A 19,101-nucleotide genomic window follows, 5' to 3' on the forward strand; every position below is an offset into this window, starting at 1 on the left:
GGACATCCTGGATTAGTCATTTTCTTCTTTATCTGAACACTCGCCAAGAATTAATCACTCTAGACTAATCACAACTACTGAGTACTTGGCTCAGTTAGGTATCTACACCCTCTTGTGAAAGAATGCCTGCCTATTATTGTATTATTATTCTCTTAACTATACTCTGAACATATGTAATGCACAGAATGCCACCTCATACATGCAAGAATGTCTGCTTATTATTGCAGTACACTCCTAGCTTTACTCTGAACATTTGTAATGCACAGATTGCTACACCATATCTGAAAGAATGTTTGCCTAGATTTGCAGTATTGTACCTATACCTGTATGTTGAACATTTGTAATGCGCAGATTGCGACCTCATATACCTTTTACCGCAGTATTATTCTTCTACCTGTATTTCGAACATTTGTAATGCAATGCTACTTCATTTACCTTGGTTGCTAACTAATGTCATTTCTGCTCTCTATGATTTTGGATTTTGGATGGTGGCACTACCCCATATATATATCTGGTTGATCACCAGTGACACTGTTGTACTCTATAACCTATTGTAACCTATTGTATGTATATGTTTCTCTGCACACTCTGACATTTGGGATACGCCGATTGATCACTAGTACTATTCTTACACCGTATAACCTACTGTATGTTCTTGTTTTTCCTACACATGTGTACCACTATAGTGCACTCGCCTAGTCCCACCTAAACCATCATCGCAACATGGATCCCCCCCATCCCCCCCATTCTCAGTCCCCATTACCCTCTCACCTCCTTTCTTAGTATAACTCCCCCTCCCCACAACATGACCACTCCCAATCCCATTTCCCCTCCTACTCTCAGCCCCCATTACCCTTCCTGCACCCCCACCTCGACTATCAGTCTCCCAGCATACACCCTGACCCACCCACCTACCATCATTGCCCTCACTCACACCACCAACCCCCTCCCCACCTCATCCACACCCCTCCCGCCCAAAACATCCCTTCTCCCTAACACCCTCCCGTACACCAACACAACGCACACCTCCTCGAACACCAGCCCACGCTCCCACCTGCACACGAATTTCCTGGTCAGCCATTCCCCTCAGACGGCCGCCCCCACCTCCACCACCTACCCCACGGTGGACAACATCATGGCCACCCTTGCTCAGATCAAAGATGACATACACAACATCAAGGAACTACTCGCCACACACCCCATACACCCCTCACCCACCTCCCCTCCAAACTTATTCCCTACCCACCCGGTTGACTCACTCACTCAACACGCCCCAAACCGGGCGTCAATCCCCGCTCTTAGACGCAGCAAATACCCTCGTCCCCCTCGTCGCCCCTGCAACACCTCACACAACTACACCTCCCCGCCCAACGGGTCCTCCATCCTTCCGTCGAACTCTCTCACTCAACCTTAATCATTTTTATTAATTGTCTGATTCCCACATGTTTAACTTTGTAGCCATTTACGTGTGCCATTTATTTGTACTATTTTGTACATAGGTTGGCTTGTAGCCACCTATTTGTACCATTTATACTATGTGACCTATTGATTTATCTGTCTGACTATGCGTCCCCAGGTACTCCTCTTTGTAAAGCGCTCTGATATCCGCAAGGATCTTGTCCGCGCTATATAAAACTTTCAAAATAAAAATAAATAAATAAAATAAATAAAAAATTTAAATCTAAACGCATGCTGTTTCATACTTGTGGCCTGACGAGTCCTTCCATGCTGCAATCAGACTTTCCATTCCACGACTTTGCATTGCAATGACATTTCAAATAAAATATATTTCCCCCCAGTATTTTGGTATTAATGCATGTGTTACGGGTACACTTTTGCCACACATTTACCTATTATTTTTAGTATATTGTAATATTTAGTACCCTTACTTATTTTGATAATTTGTATTGAGTGAACAATGTGGTTGCCTATGTTTGATTTTAGTTTTGACATTATTTTTCATTTCCGCATGTATATCTGAGTTCATGTACAATATGTAAAACATCAATAAAAATAGAAGAACTTTGATTGAAAAATTATTTTGATTTCAGTTAATCTTTCCCATTCCTTTACAATCATATGATCTAAATATGATGTAAAATAGATTTTAGAAACTAGTCTAAAGTTAAACCAGCTCTAACACTGAACCTTAGTATTGACTCCCGCTCAGACCCTGATTCTAATATAACCCCAACCATAAACCTGATATTAACCTTTGTCCTGATACAACCTTAATTGGTGTTTGCTTTTCTTTCCGTGATTGCAAAGTTAGAGGATTTTGTAAAGCAAACTGACAATCTTGCAGAAGTACTGGGAATGTGAAAAGAAATGCTGTGGGATGTCAGTTTTATTATAACTAGGGCTCCCGGTTTTATGGTATTTTTTTGTTGTTGACATTTCCGTCTGTATTTATCCATATTTATTTTTTGTCAACTTTAGCTGTATCCATATTTATAATGGGTTTTGTGAGATAAATAAAGCTGAAACTGGTATACTTCCACTTCCACAAGCTTCGTCCTGGGGGCAGCAACAGCCTGGAATGCTTTACCTGTGGCGCTTAGACAGATTACTGACTTGATGACCTTCCGTAGAAGTCTAAAAACTTGGCTGTTCACGAACTAGATAGGAGGCTTAGGCCAGGGGAACTATCATTACAGCGCCAGGACACCTTTGGTAACAGCGCACTTTACAAATGTTATAAATACATTTATTTGACCAATAAATATGCAGTCGTACTTGAATGCCTGCCTGGTTTCAGTGATATGAATACCTGCAGAAGAAAAATCAATGCACTTATATGAAAATATGCACATTTCAGTATCAGCCCGTGCATATCTTTTGCTGTTTAAGCCTCTTTATTAAAACCCTTTTTTTTACCCCCTTACCTATCAATCTACACAGTTATTGACCTGGCAGTCATGGCAAAGTGTATTTAGAATCACTCAAAAAGCACCCAATTTCCGTTTTTATCCACATTTAAAAATAAATACAGACAAGAAAATAAAGGGGTTTCTGTCTGTATTTATCAGTAAAAATGGAAAACATGTATGTCAATGAAAATGTTACTTCAATTTCAAAAGAGAATGGGCTGTGTGTAAATGAAAGTGAGCTGTAGTAATATATTTGTGTGCTCCAAAAAGTACCATCGGCTACATACTACACTTTTACTACTCTCCTACTGACCTGGTATGGCTAATTTGTTAAACTTCTTCTTTGCAATTCCTTTGATTTCAGTAATGTAACATTGATGGCAGCACCCCCAGTACGAAAATTGTTCCAGCACTACTGCTTTTACTCTAAACCTATTCTGAATCCAGTCCTTAAATATACTCTCTTCCTGATCTTTTTCTTAACCTGACCTTAACTCTACTTTTGCCTCAGCCTTTAATCTGATTCTAAACTTTCCCCCTAGATTTTAATCCTATTGCTTTTCTTGATATCATCATTTCAAATAAAAAAATTCCTTGGTTGTTTTTTTAATAAAACGGGCTCTCAGTTAAAAAGTTGATATTCTGTTTCTGTGAACAAAAAGGGATCAAATGATATGAAACCTTGCTTGATATAACAGGACTCATTTTGCCCCTCTGGAAGATCTAAAACATAAATGTATAGGATCCAGCAACTTGAAAAAGCCTCTTTAACTGAGAAGCAGTCCCCTTTTCCAAGAAAGGTTTGGAGACTCCCTGCTCCCCTTCTGCATCAGATCAATATTAAATCCCTGCAATTTAGGAGCATTCATACAAATGCATTTTTTCTGATACTCTTCAACTCTGGGTCCTCCTCACTCAGAGAGATGTATTTGGTTCAAGATGGCAAACACCGGTGCAGTTGTCGGAAGGGTTTTTTAAAGCCTTCGAATGATAGACACAGGTGATCCCAGAGGTTATCCATCTAGAGGGGACCAATATTCAGGATAAGATCAAAGGTGTTCTATAAGACCAATAGCCTTCTAGCCTGAGATCAGATTTTTGTTGAGGTGGGGAAGAAGACTCGGATCCATGACTGTATAACCATATGATCAATCTGAAGGGAGTTGAAATTGTCTATGCTATGTGCACTGGGAAAATCATCCAGATCAGATGGACTAGGAATAGGTTGAGTAAACCTCGCACACAGGCATTTTGGAGGCCAGATCTCCAATAGTCACAGTCCACACATATACCTTCATGCATGAATTGACTGCAAATGACCGTGAAACAGAGACCGTGGTTACATTTTAAGAACAATATATTAATATATAAAACCAGCTATAAGTTTGGTTGATCTGAAACCATAGCTAAATACAGTTGAGCATTACAGCAAGAGATTGACCTGGCATTCATGACTGATGCAAACTCTTGTGCTTCTCCCCCATACTAGGTCTGTTTAATTTTTGCATAGTCAACGGTTTGAAATGCACATTGACAAGAGATGTAGGCCTATGAGCAGTAGGAATATAAAAAAGCCTTGATCTTCTAGAGGAATGCTACCTGTTAGTCATCTGTGCTCAGTGTGTCCAAAATGACAGCGAGGCTTCCACATGAGTGGAGCAGAAGTCCATTAGCAAAGACTAAAATGATGATAGGTGGTTATAAAAGGTGACCAAAAAGAGGTGGATATTGTCCACACAATTCTTGTTCAATTGGGCAAGTCCATTCCCAACTTCATAGGTACCCTTTCTCAGAATACGTTTTGGTTGAAGCCTGATGTGCCACAGATCTAAGTAGGTTTTTATACAGGGTTCATTCGATTTTGTGACTGGCTATCTCTGTCTATGACTCCGTGATGGATGCCCATCCCTATATGTTGACAGGTGTGGAGCTAGAGGAAGATCCTTAACGCTGAGCTTAGGAGATGAGGATGCTCAGCACACCTTGTCAAATGCTTAGATGTGTTTGCTCGATTTACCGCTTAACTCCCAATCACAGAGAGGCTCTATACAGAACCAAGTATAAGCTAGGTCCCAAAATTGGACACAATAGAACCCATGAAATAGGGCTCTATCATGGAATTCTGATTATCATCTTTGACCTCTCCTTGGCTTAAAAAGTAATTTATGTTGAGGACAGGAAAGTAAAACCAGTCTTCACTCTATTCCTTTTTGATAGAACTTAGTAGGACTACTTTTTGCCTGATGTAACTTTCAGGATGTTACATGCATTTTAGATTCACTGTCAGGCAACAGCGTGTTTGTTATATATATGCTTTATTGAAAAATGCACTGTAAGTTACATTTTTTACTGATTGCACTGTATATAATTGTTGAGCACAATTTTCAAAATTTTTCTTTGTTTTTGATGTATCGAAAAGAAGGCAAGTGGTTCATATTCTAGCTTGTCTCGTGATAGGATTGAAGGTTTTGTAAAACAAATGAAAAAAGAGCAATACAATACAAATGAATATAACCCAGGGATAATAAAAAAAAATTGGGAAAAAGTGGATTCTTGATTTATGGTGTCAGAGGTACTTTGTTTTTTTCCATAAAACTCCCATTCACATGCATTTGCAATGGACTTCCCTGAGATCCGGATGCAATTAAATCTGGCCCTTCCAGCATCTGCAGGTCAATAAGGTACTCCCCTGGTCCTCTGAAATTGCACGCCTTTCATATCTTGAGATCATCATGAAAGAATACTATATGGGAATGCTTTCATAGGAGTATCTCTAGACACACGAAATTCCCTCTGACTTAGTACATTGATAATTAGTTTCATAAATTGTGCAAGGCACTTTAGGCTGCCTATTTTACATCTGCTTATTATTGCTGCATTGCCTAGGTCTTTAGTTTGATTCATGTTTTTAATCTTATTTAAGTTTGATCTATGTAGTCGATGTTATTCACGCTCCCATAAATTGAGACATTTGTAGCACAATGCAAAGAAATGGTAATGATAATCTACAGTACATTTTATTGTGCTTGTCTTTCCTATAATTTCACACATATTCATCTTCTTTATATGAGGCGCTTCATCCGAATATGTTAACAAATAACAGAAAACTCATAAGAACTTTATTTGCATAAATCTCTTTGCAAGTATTAGCCTCTGTTTACTACAGCATGATATTGTTTTGAATTGTCAGACCTTTCATCATAACAGCCACGAGCTCGGATTTTGACAAAAGAAAATAAGACACCTACATTACCAAGGGATGCCATTAGGATGCTGCAAGACCTGCTCAATTAAAAAATTATCAGGAGGGATGGGGCAGGGTCACTAATACAGAACACACAAGTTTCACTGTTGTGAGAACATTTCATTTATAGGAAACATGCACATTATAGATACAAATTCGGACTAAAAAAGTAACTGCAAATTGTAATTGTTTTTTTAGATTCTTTTCAGACTTACTTTTTTGTGTGTAGGAAGAACAATTATATTTTGAGTTTTAAAACTTGGTTTCTTTATTTTACATCTCCCACAGGTTGTTCATGAGATCCGCAACTATCCCTACCCACAGCTTCATCTCCTTGCTCTTCAGGGTCTAAATCCATCAAGGCATACATCCGCTGTAAGAGAAAGTTACGAAGTGAGTTGCGAAGATAGCCTTTTATCTTACATATCCGTTAAGCTGGTAGCCTTAGTGGCACAGGGTGGCATTTTGTATGGAACATCAAGTGACTTTCTCGTCTGAGTGAGCCTGGTTTTCGTATGTGTTTTGTAAATTGATTGTACACTTCCATTTCCGGCATGAACCACGCCATGTCATATTATGCTGTACCATGTTTGGGACCTGATTCGCAACAAAAAAAGACAGAAATCTATACATTATCAATTAATCAGTCAGGTAATTGTAAGCACGCTACTCACCTGTGAGGGTCTCAAAGTGCTGTGCGGGGAGGGGGTGGGGGTTGGGGGAATTGGCAGTTCCTTTCAGACGAAGAGCCGGGTCTTGAGAGCCTTCCTGAAGGTGTTCTGGGAGGGGCCGAGTCTGATGTCGATCGGAAGCTTGTTCCAGGTCTTTGCTGTGATGTAGTAGAAGGATCTTCCCCCTGCGGTGGCTCTGTGGATGCGTGGGGTTTCGGGGAGGACGAGGTTGGCGGATCGGATGTTTCTTTTTGGTACGTGGACGGTGATTCTATCGTTGAGGTACTGGGGTCCGGTAATGTGTAGGCATTTGTAGGCGTGGGTGAGTATCTTGAAAGTGACTCTCTTCTTGATGGGGAGCCAGTGAAGCTTCAGTGGGTGTTGGCTGATGTGCTCATGTCGAGGGATACCGAGGACAAGTCTGGCAGCAGAGTTCTGTATCGTCTGGAGCTAGAGGAATGGGGACTTGTTTATGCCGGTGTAGAGGGCGTTTCCGTAGTCCAACCTGCTGGTGATGAGTGCGTGGATGACTGTCTTCCTTGACTCGGGGGTGGGGGGGATCCATTTGAAAGTCTTAAGGAGTATGTGGAGGGTGTTGAAATAGCTGGAGGCGATGGCTTTGACATGTTGGTTCATGGAGAGGGAGGAGTCGAGTACAATGCTGAGGTTTCTGGTGTGGTCTGTGGAGGTCGGGGCTGCCATGGGAGGTGGGCCACCAAGTGTTGCTCCAAGCCGATGGCGTGGTACCGAGGACTAGGACTTCGGTCTTCGCTGACTTGAGCTTTAGGCAGCTGTTGCTCATCCAGGCTGCAACGTCTTGCATTCCTTCCTAGAACTTGAGTCTGGGGGTAGTGGGATCCTTGGCGAGGGAGAGGATGAGGTGGGTGTCATCGGCATAGGATACTATGCTGCGGCCGTGCCGTCGGACGATGGCACCGAGAGGGGCCATGTAGATGTTGAAGATGGTTGGGCTGAGCGATGATCCCTGTGGGACTCTCCAGTTGATTTCCGTTGGTTCGGAAAGAAGCGTGGCATCCTTTTGGTGGGATCCTTTGGCTTCTGCCGTTGAGGAATGATCGGATCCAGTCAAGGGCGGTTCCTCCTATGCCAGCATTGTGTAGTCTCGCTGCAAGTATGGGGTGGAGATGGTGTTGAATGCTGCAGACAGGTCGAGTAGAATCAGGGCTGCGGTGTGGCCTTGGTCGAGGAGGGTGCCGATGTCGTCTGTGACGGCAAGTAGGGCGGTCTCGGTGCTGTGGTTGCTGCAGAATCCTGATTGATAGGTGTCGAGGACGGCGTTGTCGTCAATGAACATTGTCAGTTCTGCTGTGAGGGTCTTCTCAGACACTTTGGCCGCAAAGGGGAGAAGCGAGATAGGCCGGTAGTTCTTGAGGTCTGTAGGGTTTGCTGAGGGCTTCTTGAGCAGGGGCCCGACTTCTGCTCGTTTCCAGACATCGGGGAAGGTGCCGGTCTCGAAGGTGGTATTGATGGTGCGTTGTAGTTCGGGTGCGATGGTGGCTCTGTGGTAGATGTGTGGTGGGCAGGGTCTGTGGGAGCCCCTGAGTGGATGCCTTTCATGGTCGATGTGGACTCTTTGGGCATGACAGAGTTCCGGGAGGAGATGGTGGGCTGACTGGCGTTGCCGGAAGGCATGGTGGCTGCGGAGTAAGGTGTGTGGTCGTTGAAATTGCCATAGAGGTTTTTGATCTTCAGGAGGAAGTAGGATCTGAGCTTGTGAGCTTGAGCTTGTGATATCCGTGGCTTCACTGCGGGGCTTTGTGAATTCCTGGATGACGAGTTCCTTGGAATTACCTCCCAGAAAGATACAACTTTGTGTATGTTCCCCACCATTCTAACGTTAGCCTCTTCCTCCTCTTCTGTTTACACGAGTGTTCCCACCTGTACCCCTAAAACCAATGCTGCAAGAGATCCCTCAGCCATGCAGCTTTCCCCCGAGTAGAAATTTCTTCTGCAGGCTTCAGTGGTCATTAACTTTGAATCGTGTTGTCAAGGTCTCACATTTTAGCCAAGGGACATAACTTTTTGTACAACTAAGTGGACCGTAGGTTCATGAAATGTCCTCTGTACTTGGTCTGTTATGAGCATTTCTTTCAAACAACAGAATTTAAATAGGATTGTTTGTGGCATCAGGAGCTACCATACAAAATGTAACATTTCATTTGTCTCATAAATCAAAGAATAACACTGGTGTGTCCGACATAAAACAATTAATTTATTGCATAGTGTACTTTTGAGAAGATGAGCATGTAAAACATGTGCACCCTTTTCTACTATTTTCATTTTTAATGCAGAGGGGTCCAGTGCGATTGTTTTCACAATAGAGTGACAAAGTCAGGGAATACATGGAGTGCAGTGAGTCAGTTGTAGGGACCTGTAAAGACTTCTCTTGATTTAAGGTGTATCGGTCAGTGCTATCTTTTCAGGCAGTATATTCTAGAAAATGTCTATTGTAATTGAATTTCTTTGTGAACCATTCTGTATTTATTGAAGTCTAAAAAATTCAGGGGCCATTCACAAAAGCATTTATGAGCAGTGCATGCCTAGCCGTACAAACTACTGAAAAATGTTGATATTTTCCTTCTTCTGCTAGAGAGTAGTCTCATGGACTCCTATAGACTGTGCTGTTCTAACACATGGGCACGCTGGGCAGTTTCCCAGAGGCACCATGCAGACCAGAATTTAACACGCATTATCCGTTAAACATTTTTAGTCCTGTGAGTAGTTGTGGAGGCAGGGCCCAGTGCACTGCTTTGCCCGGGGGCCTATAGTGCTGTTAAGACGGCTCTGACTTTAGACACGAGTAACGATTTCTAACATGCCACTAAAATCAATCAAAATGCCTTTGCAGAATAATAGGTGCCAATAAACCATATACTAGCAACTAGATGTAAAAGAGGCCATTTCCTTTGGATCAACTGGACTTTCCACTAGAAACCTACCTGGAAATGTTACAATAATTTTGTTCTATGCGCCGTGGGTGGTCTTTTTTATTTATATTTGTCTATGCGACACTCGTTAGTGCCAATGTTTGGCAAAGTGTTAAATAGCTGATTTCATCATGATTCCTTTGTTTAAGGAGCTGCTCCAGCTGGAGGATCGATTAGGAAGCGTAAATCGTGGTGCTGTGCAGAATATCATTGAGCGCTTCACCTTTCCACACAAATACAAGAAGGTAAGGAATGGGTCAACCACAACAGCTGCCTCCACCAGTAATGTGCCAGTACGTTGCAATAACACATCTAGGGCTCATTAAAGAGGGCACCTGCTAGTGTGTAGCGATTTGCAGTGAAAGAGAGGGAGGGAGAGAGAGAGAGAGAGAGAGAGTGTGTGTATGTGTGTGTAACATCATTAACTTTAGCAGGTTGAGCAGGGGTGAGTGTCACTCGGCAATTCAGAGTAACATGAAACATTTAAGTTGTATTTATGGCTCTGTGAGAAATTGGATTGTTGTTTGAGTTGGGTGTTAAGCCTGCTCAAACAACAGCCACAATCCTTGTCAGTGTGACCCACAAAAAGTCAGTAAATTAGCATGTGCTTAACCCTCTGGTAGGTTGGCAAAAAAGCAGCCAGGCTTCACTTAGAGGCAATGTGTTAACTATTTATGCAGCACACAAACAGTAATAAAGTGAAAACACATCACAAGAAAAATTCCACACTAATTTTGAAAAATAGAGTACATTTTAATAAATTATTTGCCAACAACATGACAAAAATTCAAACAGTAGAACCGGATTTATGAATTTTTAAGGTAATAAAGAGTGCTTAAAAGATCAAAGCGCCAATGGTAGACATCTAGTCGTACAATACTGGGTCAAAGTCGTAAGTGTTGGCCCAGCACGATGGAGCGCAAGTCAGATACAAGTAATGTATTGGGCTCGGTCGGTGCTAACCTTTAGACTTAGAAGAAATTTCACAAAAAGCCATCTGAGAGGTAATGTTAAGTGGGGTAAGACTACAAGTGGTGTCCAAGCAGGATGAGGCGTCGTCCTTGGGGAGCCACTGGATAAGATCGCAGTAAATATTCATCTGTTCGGACTTAAGGTCTGATTTAGATGTTGGTGGATGGGTTACTCCAGCACAACAGTGATGGCTGTCTCGTCTCCCATTGGATATATTGGGATTTATATTTCAAAGGATGGGATATCCATCACTGTGGTGACAGAGTAACATGTCTGCCAAGATCAAAATCAGGCCCTTAGTCTCTTTTTTGGAAGTTGAAATCACACAGCGGGATAAAGTTGCAAGCTGTAGCTGATGGGGGCTCCATGAGGCTGAATACCCCTTCTGCAAAGGACTGCTGAACAGGATTTGCTGCTGTGTAAAAGAATGTAGCGGGAGCTGCCACAAAGTTAGGCCAACCGGTTGATGCATCTTGGGAGGATCGATGAGCAGGTAGGTGCTAGTCTCCTCTCAGTTCTAAGAGCACTTTTAAGCAAAAAAATCTTTAAGTCCCCACTTTTGGATTTTGGCACTCGGGCACCTGTAGCACCACTTCCAAGGGCCCACGACTGGAGAGATAGCACTTACAGGGTTGATACTCATTCAGGCTGTGTCCAGATGCGGGTTCAAGATTGCTGGAACCTTTTCTGTCCATGAGGCTCTGATCAGGAGGCCAACTAACTAGCCTTTGGAGTCACTCTGGTAGGCCTATATTCTAAAGGGTGAACAGAGCTCAAGCAGCAGGGTAAGCCCCTGAGGGTTCAAAGGAGGATTCTGACAGCAAAGCAGTCCTTTCAGGGGCAACAAAGCAGTTTTTTGAAATACACAGTTGGCCACAGCAGCAGGCAGTCCTTTGAGAGTCCTTCAGCAGGTCCAGAAAGTGAACTGAAGAGTGGGCCTGAGGGTCATTGTTTTATACCTGGTGCCTTCTTTGAAATAGGGAGATGTTTCTAGATATTCCCTTTGTAGTTCTAGAAATTCCCTGCCCTCCTTTGCCCTGGCTCCAGCCTGGCTGCAGGCACAATGGACTAGTGTCATGTTCGTTGTGTGCAGGTAGGGCACAGCCTATTGATTTGAAAGTGGGGTTGTGTCTCTGGGAGAAATAAACAAAGTCCAACTGCCAACTACGCCCAGTCATTTAACCCAGGAATAGGCTACAGGCAGCACATAGTTAGGGCCGGAAAATGTCAACTTCCTACAAGGGGCATTTTCAAAATTGTGACTTAAAATACTACTTTACTTTTAACTAGAACTTTAAATTACAATTTCTCAGACACCAAAAATGAATTCCCTACCTGTTCCAAATCAAGTTAGCACTTATTAAATGTAATAGGCAAACCCAATGTTATCCTATGGGAGAGGTAGGACTCGTAGTGAAAAAACGACTTTAGGACATGTAAAACTTAAACGTACCTGTCTAACCATGCACCCTGCCCTTTGAGCTACCTGACCTAAAAGGGAAGTTTAAGGCTTAACCAGGGGTTTATTTTGCTAAATAGAATTTGCAGTATAAAACTGCATTCAGGATGCCACTTTAAAGGGCTACTTAAGTGGGCGGCACAATACGTGCTGCAGGGACACTAGTAGCATTTAATTTACAGGCACTGTGTATATGGTATACTACTTTACTAGGGGCATATAAGTAGATTAAATATGCCAATCAGGCATGAGCCGATATGACGATTCAATTCAATTCAATTCAGTTAATTTATATAGCGCGCTACATACCCAGAGGGTCTCAAGGCGCTTGGAGAAGGGTGGGGAATTACTTGTCGAATATCCAGGTTTTAAGTTGCTTTCTGAATGCTAGGTGGTTCTGAGTGAGGCGAAGGTGAATGGGAAGTGAGTTCCAGGTTTTTGCCGCAAGGTAGGAGAAGGATCTTCCTCCCATGGTGGTTTTGTTGATGCGAGGTACAGCAGCAAGGGCTTGGTGGGAGGAGCGTAGCTGGCGGGAGGGGGTGTAGAAGGTAAGTCGTGTGTTGAGGCATTCAGGTCCAAGTTCGTAAAGTGCTTTGTGTGCGTGGGTTAGAAGGCGGAATGTTATCCTCTTATTGACGGGGAGCCAGTGGAGGTTTTTCAGGTGATCGGAAATGTGGTCTTTGCGCGGGATGTCCAGTATGAGTCTGGCTGAGGCGTTCTGGATGCGTTGGAGTTTTTTCTGAAGTTTTGCGGTGGTACCGGCATATATGGTGTTTCCGTAGTCCAGGCGGCTTGTCACCAGTGCGTGGGTGACTGTTTTTCTAGTTTCGGTGGGGATGTTTAAGGGAGTGAGCAACAAGCACTTTAGCACTGATTGCCAGTGGTAAAGTGCACAGATTCTTAAGGCAAGCCAAAAGCAAATTCAGAAAAATAGAAAGGGTGCAGGCAAAAGGTTTGGGGGGTGGACCTGCAGATAGGGCCTTGTCCAAAGGGCTCCTTTAACTTTGATGGGAGACTGTGGTGTCCATAAAGCTCATGAAAACAACCCCACGTAGTTGAAGGATGGAAGGGAGGTGGTGAGGAGAAGAAGAAAGATGAACAGAAGGATATAAAGAGGATGGATGGATGGCGGTAGGGAGGGGGAGGAGGATGGATGAATGGAAGGAAAGAGGATGGAGTAATGCATGGTTGGATGCAGAGATGGATGGAGAGGAGTTTGTGGGATACATGCAGAGAAGGATGGATGGATGATGGAGAGATGGATAAAGAAAAGATGTAGTGACTGCTGTGAAAAAGGAAAGTAGGATTAATAGATTAATGGACACATGGTTAGCAGAAAGGATATATTAAAAAGGAAGGGAAAAGGAAAATGAGGATGTAAAGAGGAAAGGATCAATGGTGAGAAGGAAGCAGGTGTATAGAAAAGACAAGCATGGATGGATGAATGGAAAAAGCACAGAACAGATGAAAAATTGAGGCAAAGCAATGTTAGAAAAAGACTGACAGAAGACTAAGATTGAAGGAAAGAACAAAAGTTATGATTTTCCAAACCCTTCTACGGGTGAGCAGTGTGAACAAATGCCAGATTAACTTGCCTCTTCCCTTCATTTAGAGCGATTTGTGGCATGGTTAAAAGTCGGGGTATTTTATTTTTCTGGCTACTCCCTTGTGTGTGTATGTGTGTGTGTGTTTGTGCGAGCACTCTATTGGCATACATATGCTGAGATCAGCCCTGCTTCTAAGAGCACTTCCCATTCGGCAGCTTAGGGCGATTCTACACTGTATATAATTATGAGTTATGTTTCATTTGAAAAATAGATGCAGTGTGAATTAACTATCTGGGAGCTATCTCTGATGAGCACGTGGCAGTCTGTAAATTCATGAAAAGAGAAATGCCGGCCCTGCGGTTTTTGATGGCTATTTTATTTTAAGCAACAAACCAAATCTTTGTTATGATTTGTATGGTCAAATTTATTTAAACCATTTACTTTTTTTATATAAATCTCATTAATTTAAAGCATTAGTTGCATGAGAAAAACACTACGTGCATACAATTTGTACAAAAAACATTTAACTCAAAAACATTTGACAAAAAATATTTGACAAAAAAACATGTGACAAAGTGACATCCAATCATTTAGTGTACATAAATATACGAATACGGTAATACGAGAAGCATCAATCGTTATGTGGTATTTAGCAAAAACTTAATTAGAAGAATGAAGCTATTTGCAGTAAGGCTAAGGCAATAGCAGAAAGGATTTGGCAATAGCAGAAAGGATTTAAGCTTATTTATTATACAATTGAAAAATCTGTATTTGTTACAATTCATCTTGTTTCCTTTTCCTTACTGCAAATAGCTTCATTCTTCTAATTAAGTTTTTGCTAAATACCACATAACGATTGATGCTTCTCGTATTACCGTATTCGTATATTTATGTACACTAAATGATTGGATGTCACTTTGTCACATGTTTTTTTGTCAAATATTTTTTGTCAAATGTTTTTGAGTTAAATGTTTTTTGTACAAATTGTATGCACGTAGTGTTTTTCTCATGCAACTAATGCTTTAAATTAATGAGATTTATATAAAAAAAGGAAATGGTTTAAATAAATTTGACCATACAAATCATAACAAAGATTTGGTTTGTTGCTTAAAATAAAATAGCCATCAAAAACCGCAGGGCCGGCATTTCTCTTTTCATAAATTACTCTATGGTCCAGCTGACCCTGTGTCCCGGGACCTAACTCCTCATTTTTTGTAAAGTCTGTAAATTCAAACACGAAATGCTCGTTCCTTTTCTCCATGGCAACAACATTCATTCTCAGCCTACATATCAGAATACAGATTTTAGCATACTAAGACTACAAAACACAGATCTCCAAGCCACACCTAATATATGACCACATCTTCCTCTCCCTAATGATATTCTGCTGGCTCACCTTGATGTCCAGGACCACCCTCAAAACCAATTGAATTATCTATGGAGCGTTTGCAACTGGCCCACCTGCCTACCTGTCTGACCATATCACCATCTCCGGAGGCCACGCGGCACACCCGCAGCCAGGGCAGCATCAGACTAAAAACAAAGGAGTGCAAAAAAAAAACAAGACAACAGGCCTCGTCCATCGACATACCTTGGATCAGGGATTTTATCCATGGGTCCATCACGGCTGTTGCAATACTGTTCCTAGTTAAGAAAGAGGTAAAGACTAACCTCTTTAAGGAACACAGTCCCATGATGCAGTAACAGTCCACAAACTATCTTCCCTCCTATCACATGCACCCTGTGCCTTTGCTTTTGATCCTGTACAGTGCTCGCTGCCTTCCAGCTAAGTTTGCACTACATAAATACCAAATACATACATGCTAACGTAGATGTGAAATGTTTATCCTCTTAAAATATGTCCGTCTTTAAAAAAAAGTGATATATTACTCATTTATTCCTGTTTACTCTTTAGAGACAGGTGTACTATTTCAGATATTGTAAAAAAAAGTGACATAAGGAAATGTCAAAGCATTAGCTTATATCCAATATGCAGGTTACACAAGTAAAATAACACATATTACATGTAACAAATACCCCAATTGTTGCCCTGGAAACATGCAGCAAAACTTCAGGACAAAGTGTAAGGAGAAAAGCAGCATACCTTGTCTCTCTGAGCCCAGTGTCACTTTCACAAACATTCTTGCACAGCTGATTTCAAATTCATAATAAAAATGTAAAAATGATTTCCATTATCAGAAATTTAGGGTCAGGAAACGACAATTGGAGTATCTTAAGGGAAGGTCATACAAGTGCACAAAAGGTTAACTTTTTAGATTTAGCATTTTACATGGCTAGACCCAACTTGGAACCACACACAATCTACTCAAATATGTTGGAGTAAGTATGTGTATGGGGTATTAAAGGAAGGAATCTTATTATTTTATTGCGTTGTTGGGGAGGCATTGCTCCACCATGAAAAGTATTTTCCTAGTTTAGAAAATGAGAAAAAGGTTTGAAGTTTAGACAACCTTTAAGAGCTAGTGAAGAGAAGGAGGTGACCTCCTGGAATGATATGATCCACATGACCATTGCCTGGTAATATGTAAAGCCACTTAAAGTCGCAAATCGACTTCAATCATCATAGTACATCTATGGTGAGAAGGTAATCAACTTAATATTATTCCATCATGATTGTGGAGAAAGGAGAAGAATGTAGGGGAATCTCCCCTTTTCTGCTGATAGCACGAAGAAAAAATACAAATTTGAAAGATCTGTTGATTTGGCAAAGATGGCGAGGGTAGAGAGGCTTTAGTCTTTTAGATGTGGATACAATGTCAGGTTGATGCCTTCCAAAGGCTATGATGAAAGGAGGCGACTGAAATGGGACTCTTTTCTATACTATGTTATTAAAACCTAAAGATTCCTTCAGTATGCCTTATTAGCTATGGGGTTAAACAGTATGTGCATATTCAATACTTTGAATGAACATTTTGAGTTCAATTGGTGCAAGTTTAATAAATGTAAAGTTTACATAAGAGAGAATGTAGGTACTCCTTTCCCAGAAAGGGTGGCTTGTTTCAGCTTCACTACAAAAAACATGCACATACACTTACACTCCCCATACACACACACACTTTTTCTCTCCCTCTATTTCTTTCTCTCACTCACAACCTTTGTATCGACATGGTCACACGCAGAAAAGTATGATGATTGGTGTACAAGTCTGGCTTTGTCCATTGAGGTTTTCAAATATTGTCACATTGCCACTCTGAGCCGACATACCTCATCAAAACAGGGTAGATAGCAGAAAGAAAATACATGTGTGAGGTGTGCAACCGATGGGCAATTATACGAAGTGTAAACAGGAGTTGGACGTTCTTTGTGCTATTAGTGGTCCAAAGTGAGCTACATTTTGCAAAATGCAGTTGCAAAATCCTTATATTTTATGATTAAAATGTTCTTCTGATGCTGAAAACAGCATACATGAATGCACAAACATACACATACGCATGTAGACATGGAGAACACTGCAATGCTGCACTTAAACAGCTGTCTCTTTCAATTTTCCTTGGTGCAGAGGAGACCACAAGAGGGAAAACATGAGAAGCCAGAAGGGGAGGAGTCTGACACTGATGAGAAATGCACAATCTGTCTCTCTATGCTGGAAGATGGCGAGGATGTCAGGTAACTTCACTTTCGTTTTGTTTTTGAGATCAAGTCTTTGGATAAGTAGTTTACCATCACTTTAGCGATTACTTAAATCATTATTGCTACATGAGTGATCATTTCATCACTGTCTTTTTATGGCAATGACTTTAAAGATAATTTATTGTGTTCATACTATATGACCACCTGGAGAGTAGGGGTTCAGTTGGTGAGCAGGAATGGCACTGACTTTGGCATTGCAATGTCAAACACTACCATCTGTTAGAAGAGTCTGAGTGACTTTACAAGCTTATGCTCTGCAGCATGCTATCCTGAATTACTCAATTTGGGCAGACAGATATGCACAGACTGAAAGAGAGGCATGTATAAACACTGATAGCGGTGTGTGGACTGACGCAGCTATTGAGATGCAGCAAAATGACTCAGACAGAGATGGCTGTTCACAGGAACATCTTTGTATCAAAAGATAGAGAACTCCCAGATTTCCTTAGAAGAGCCTCTCTATATGGTCTAGTGGGGGCATTCTTATTTATTTAAAAGGCAGCTGCTGCTCCTCCGTTTTATGGGTGGAGCGTCAACCCACATCCCGCTAGCTGCCTTAAAACAGCAGGAAAGGAACAATATTAATCACATTTTATTATCGTTTTATTTTTCCTTTCCTGCCGAGTCTTTGAGGGCGGGAGCCTTGGGGCACAACAGGCACATGAGGAGTAGAGGGCACTGTGATCAATGCGCATGATGGTTTGGCTGGCTGTCACAGGACGGCCAAACCATCATGCGCACTGAAGCTGTCTCCAACCCGGGCTGCGTTGCTGGGTTGGAGAGAGCAGACACAGTCTCCCAGTCTCCTTGGAAGCCTAATCCAGAGCTCTCAGGCCAATCCTGATGCTGCTCTCATTACATTATAGCAGCGTCTGGATTGGCCCCAGAGGAGTCTGCTTACTGCAGGCAAAATTCTTTTTATTTTGTCCCTCCGAACTCTTCCGACCCCCCCCACGCCTTACCACTGATCCACAACACCAGCCGACCCTCAGCCACTAGGGTTATTGGGCAAGCGTCATCATCGAGTCCTCTCCTAGGAACCTTGTGTACCAGGGTGGGCTCAAGGTTAATGGCTAATGGAGCACTTGATGTGTTCTTAGAGCCGGATCTGGGTTTAAAACTGTCTACAGGTAGCCAATGTAGTCTAATGTTTATTTATTGATCATTTGGCAAGATTAAAAACAAGCGATTTGATGCATTTGGAGTTTCAACGGGCTCCTACATCAAAAGGACCTGAGGAACTTTTTGATGCAGGCGCCTATTGAAACTGAGATACACAAACAGATAAAGACAGGCAAACACAAAGACAGGCACAACGCACACATACAGTAAGGATCAAGCAACAGAAGGACATTGATAGACACATGGAACATATTGACCTTGATATTAAAAGTCAGATCGATCCAGACTCAGACAGTCATAAACTCAGGCAATAGATTGTTTTTTTTTTTAATCAAATTGTATTTTCTTTCAAATTCAAAAGTACATTTGCACAAATATTTCTGCAGGCCAAGATAGGGGTTTTGTTTGTTACATGAAGAAGAAATGCCTTCTGTTCCGATTGGATAACCTTCATTCCATTCACTGTATTTAGCACTTTATTAATGCTAATAGTGTGAAGGAATGGATCGTTACAGATGTGTACACAGACTTCTTGTAGAGACAAATGTTTCTTGCTATCATTTAAGATTTTTTTGTCTGTCAGCCCATCTGACCGCTCGTCTCTGCCCATCTCTACA

The 19,101-nt window shown here is 41.8% G+C and overlaps 1 protein-coding gene across 3 annotated transcripts in view; it reads left to right on the forward strand.

Annotated features, from left to right (window-relative positions):
- ARK2C (arkadia (RNF111) C-terminal like ring finger ubiquitin ligase 2C) overlaps positions 1-19,101 on the forward strand; it is a 196,733-nt gene that overhangs the window by 165,426 nt on the left and 12,206 nt on the right. For all 3 annotated transcript variants that reach the window (XM_078674761.1, XM_078674760.1, XM_078674762.1), the window contains 3 exons: positions 6,403-6,507; positions 9,883-9,978; positions 17,232-17,338. In XM_078674761.1, the coding sequence (XP_078530887.1) occupies positions 6,403-6,507; positions 9,883-9,978; positions 17,232-17,338 (308 nt within the window). The remainder of the gene's footprint in view (positions 1-6,402; positions 6,508-9,882; positions 9,979-17,231; positions 17,339-19,101) is intronic.

Source organism: Lissotriton helveticus, chromosome 2_1 (assembly GCF_964261635.1).
Source record: "Lissotriton helveticus chromosome 2_1, aLisHel1.1, whole genome shotgun sequence".
Lineage (NCBI taxonomy): Eukaryota > Metazoa > Chordata > Amphibia > Caudata > Salamandridae > Lissotriton > Lissotriton helveticus.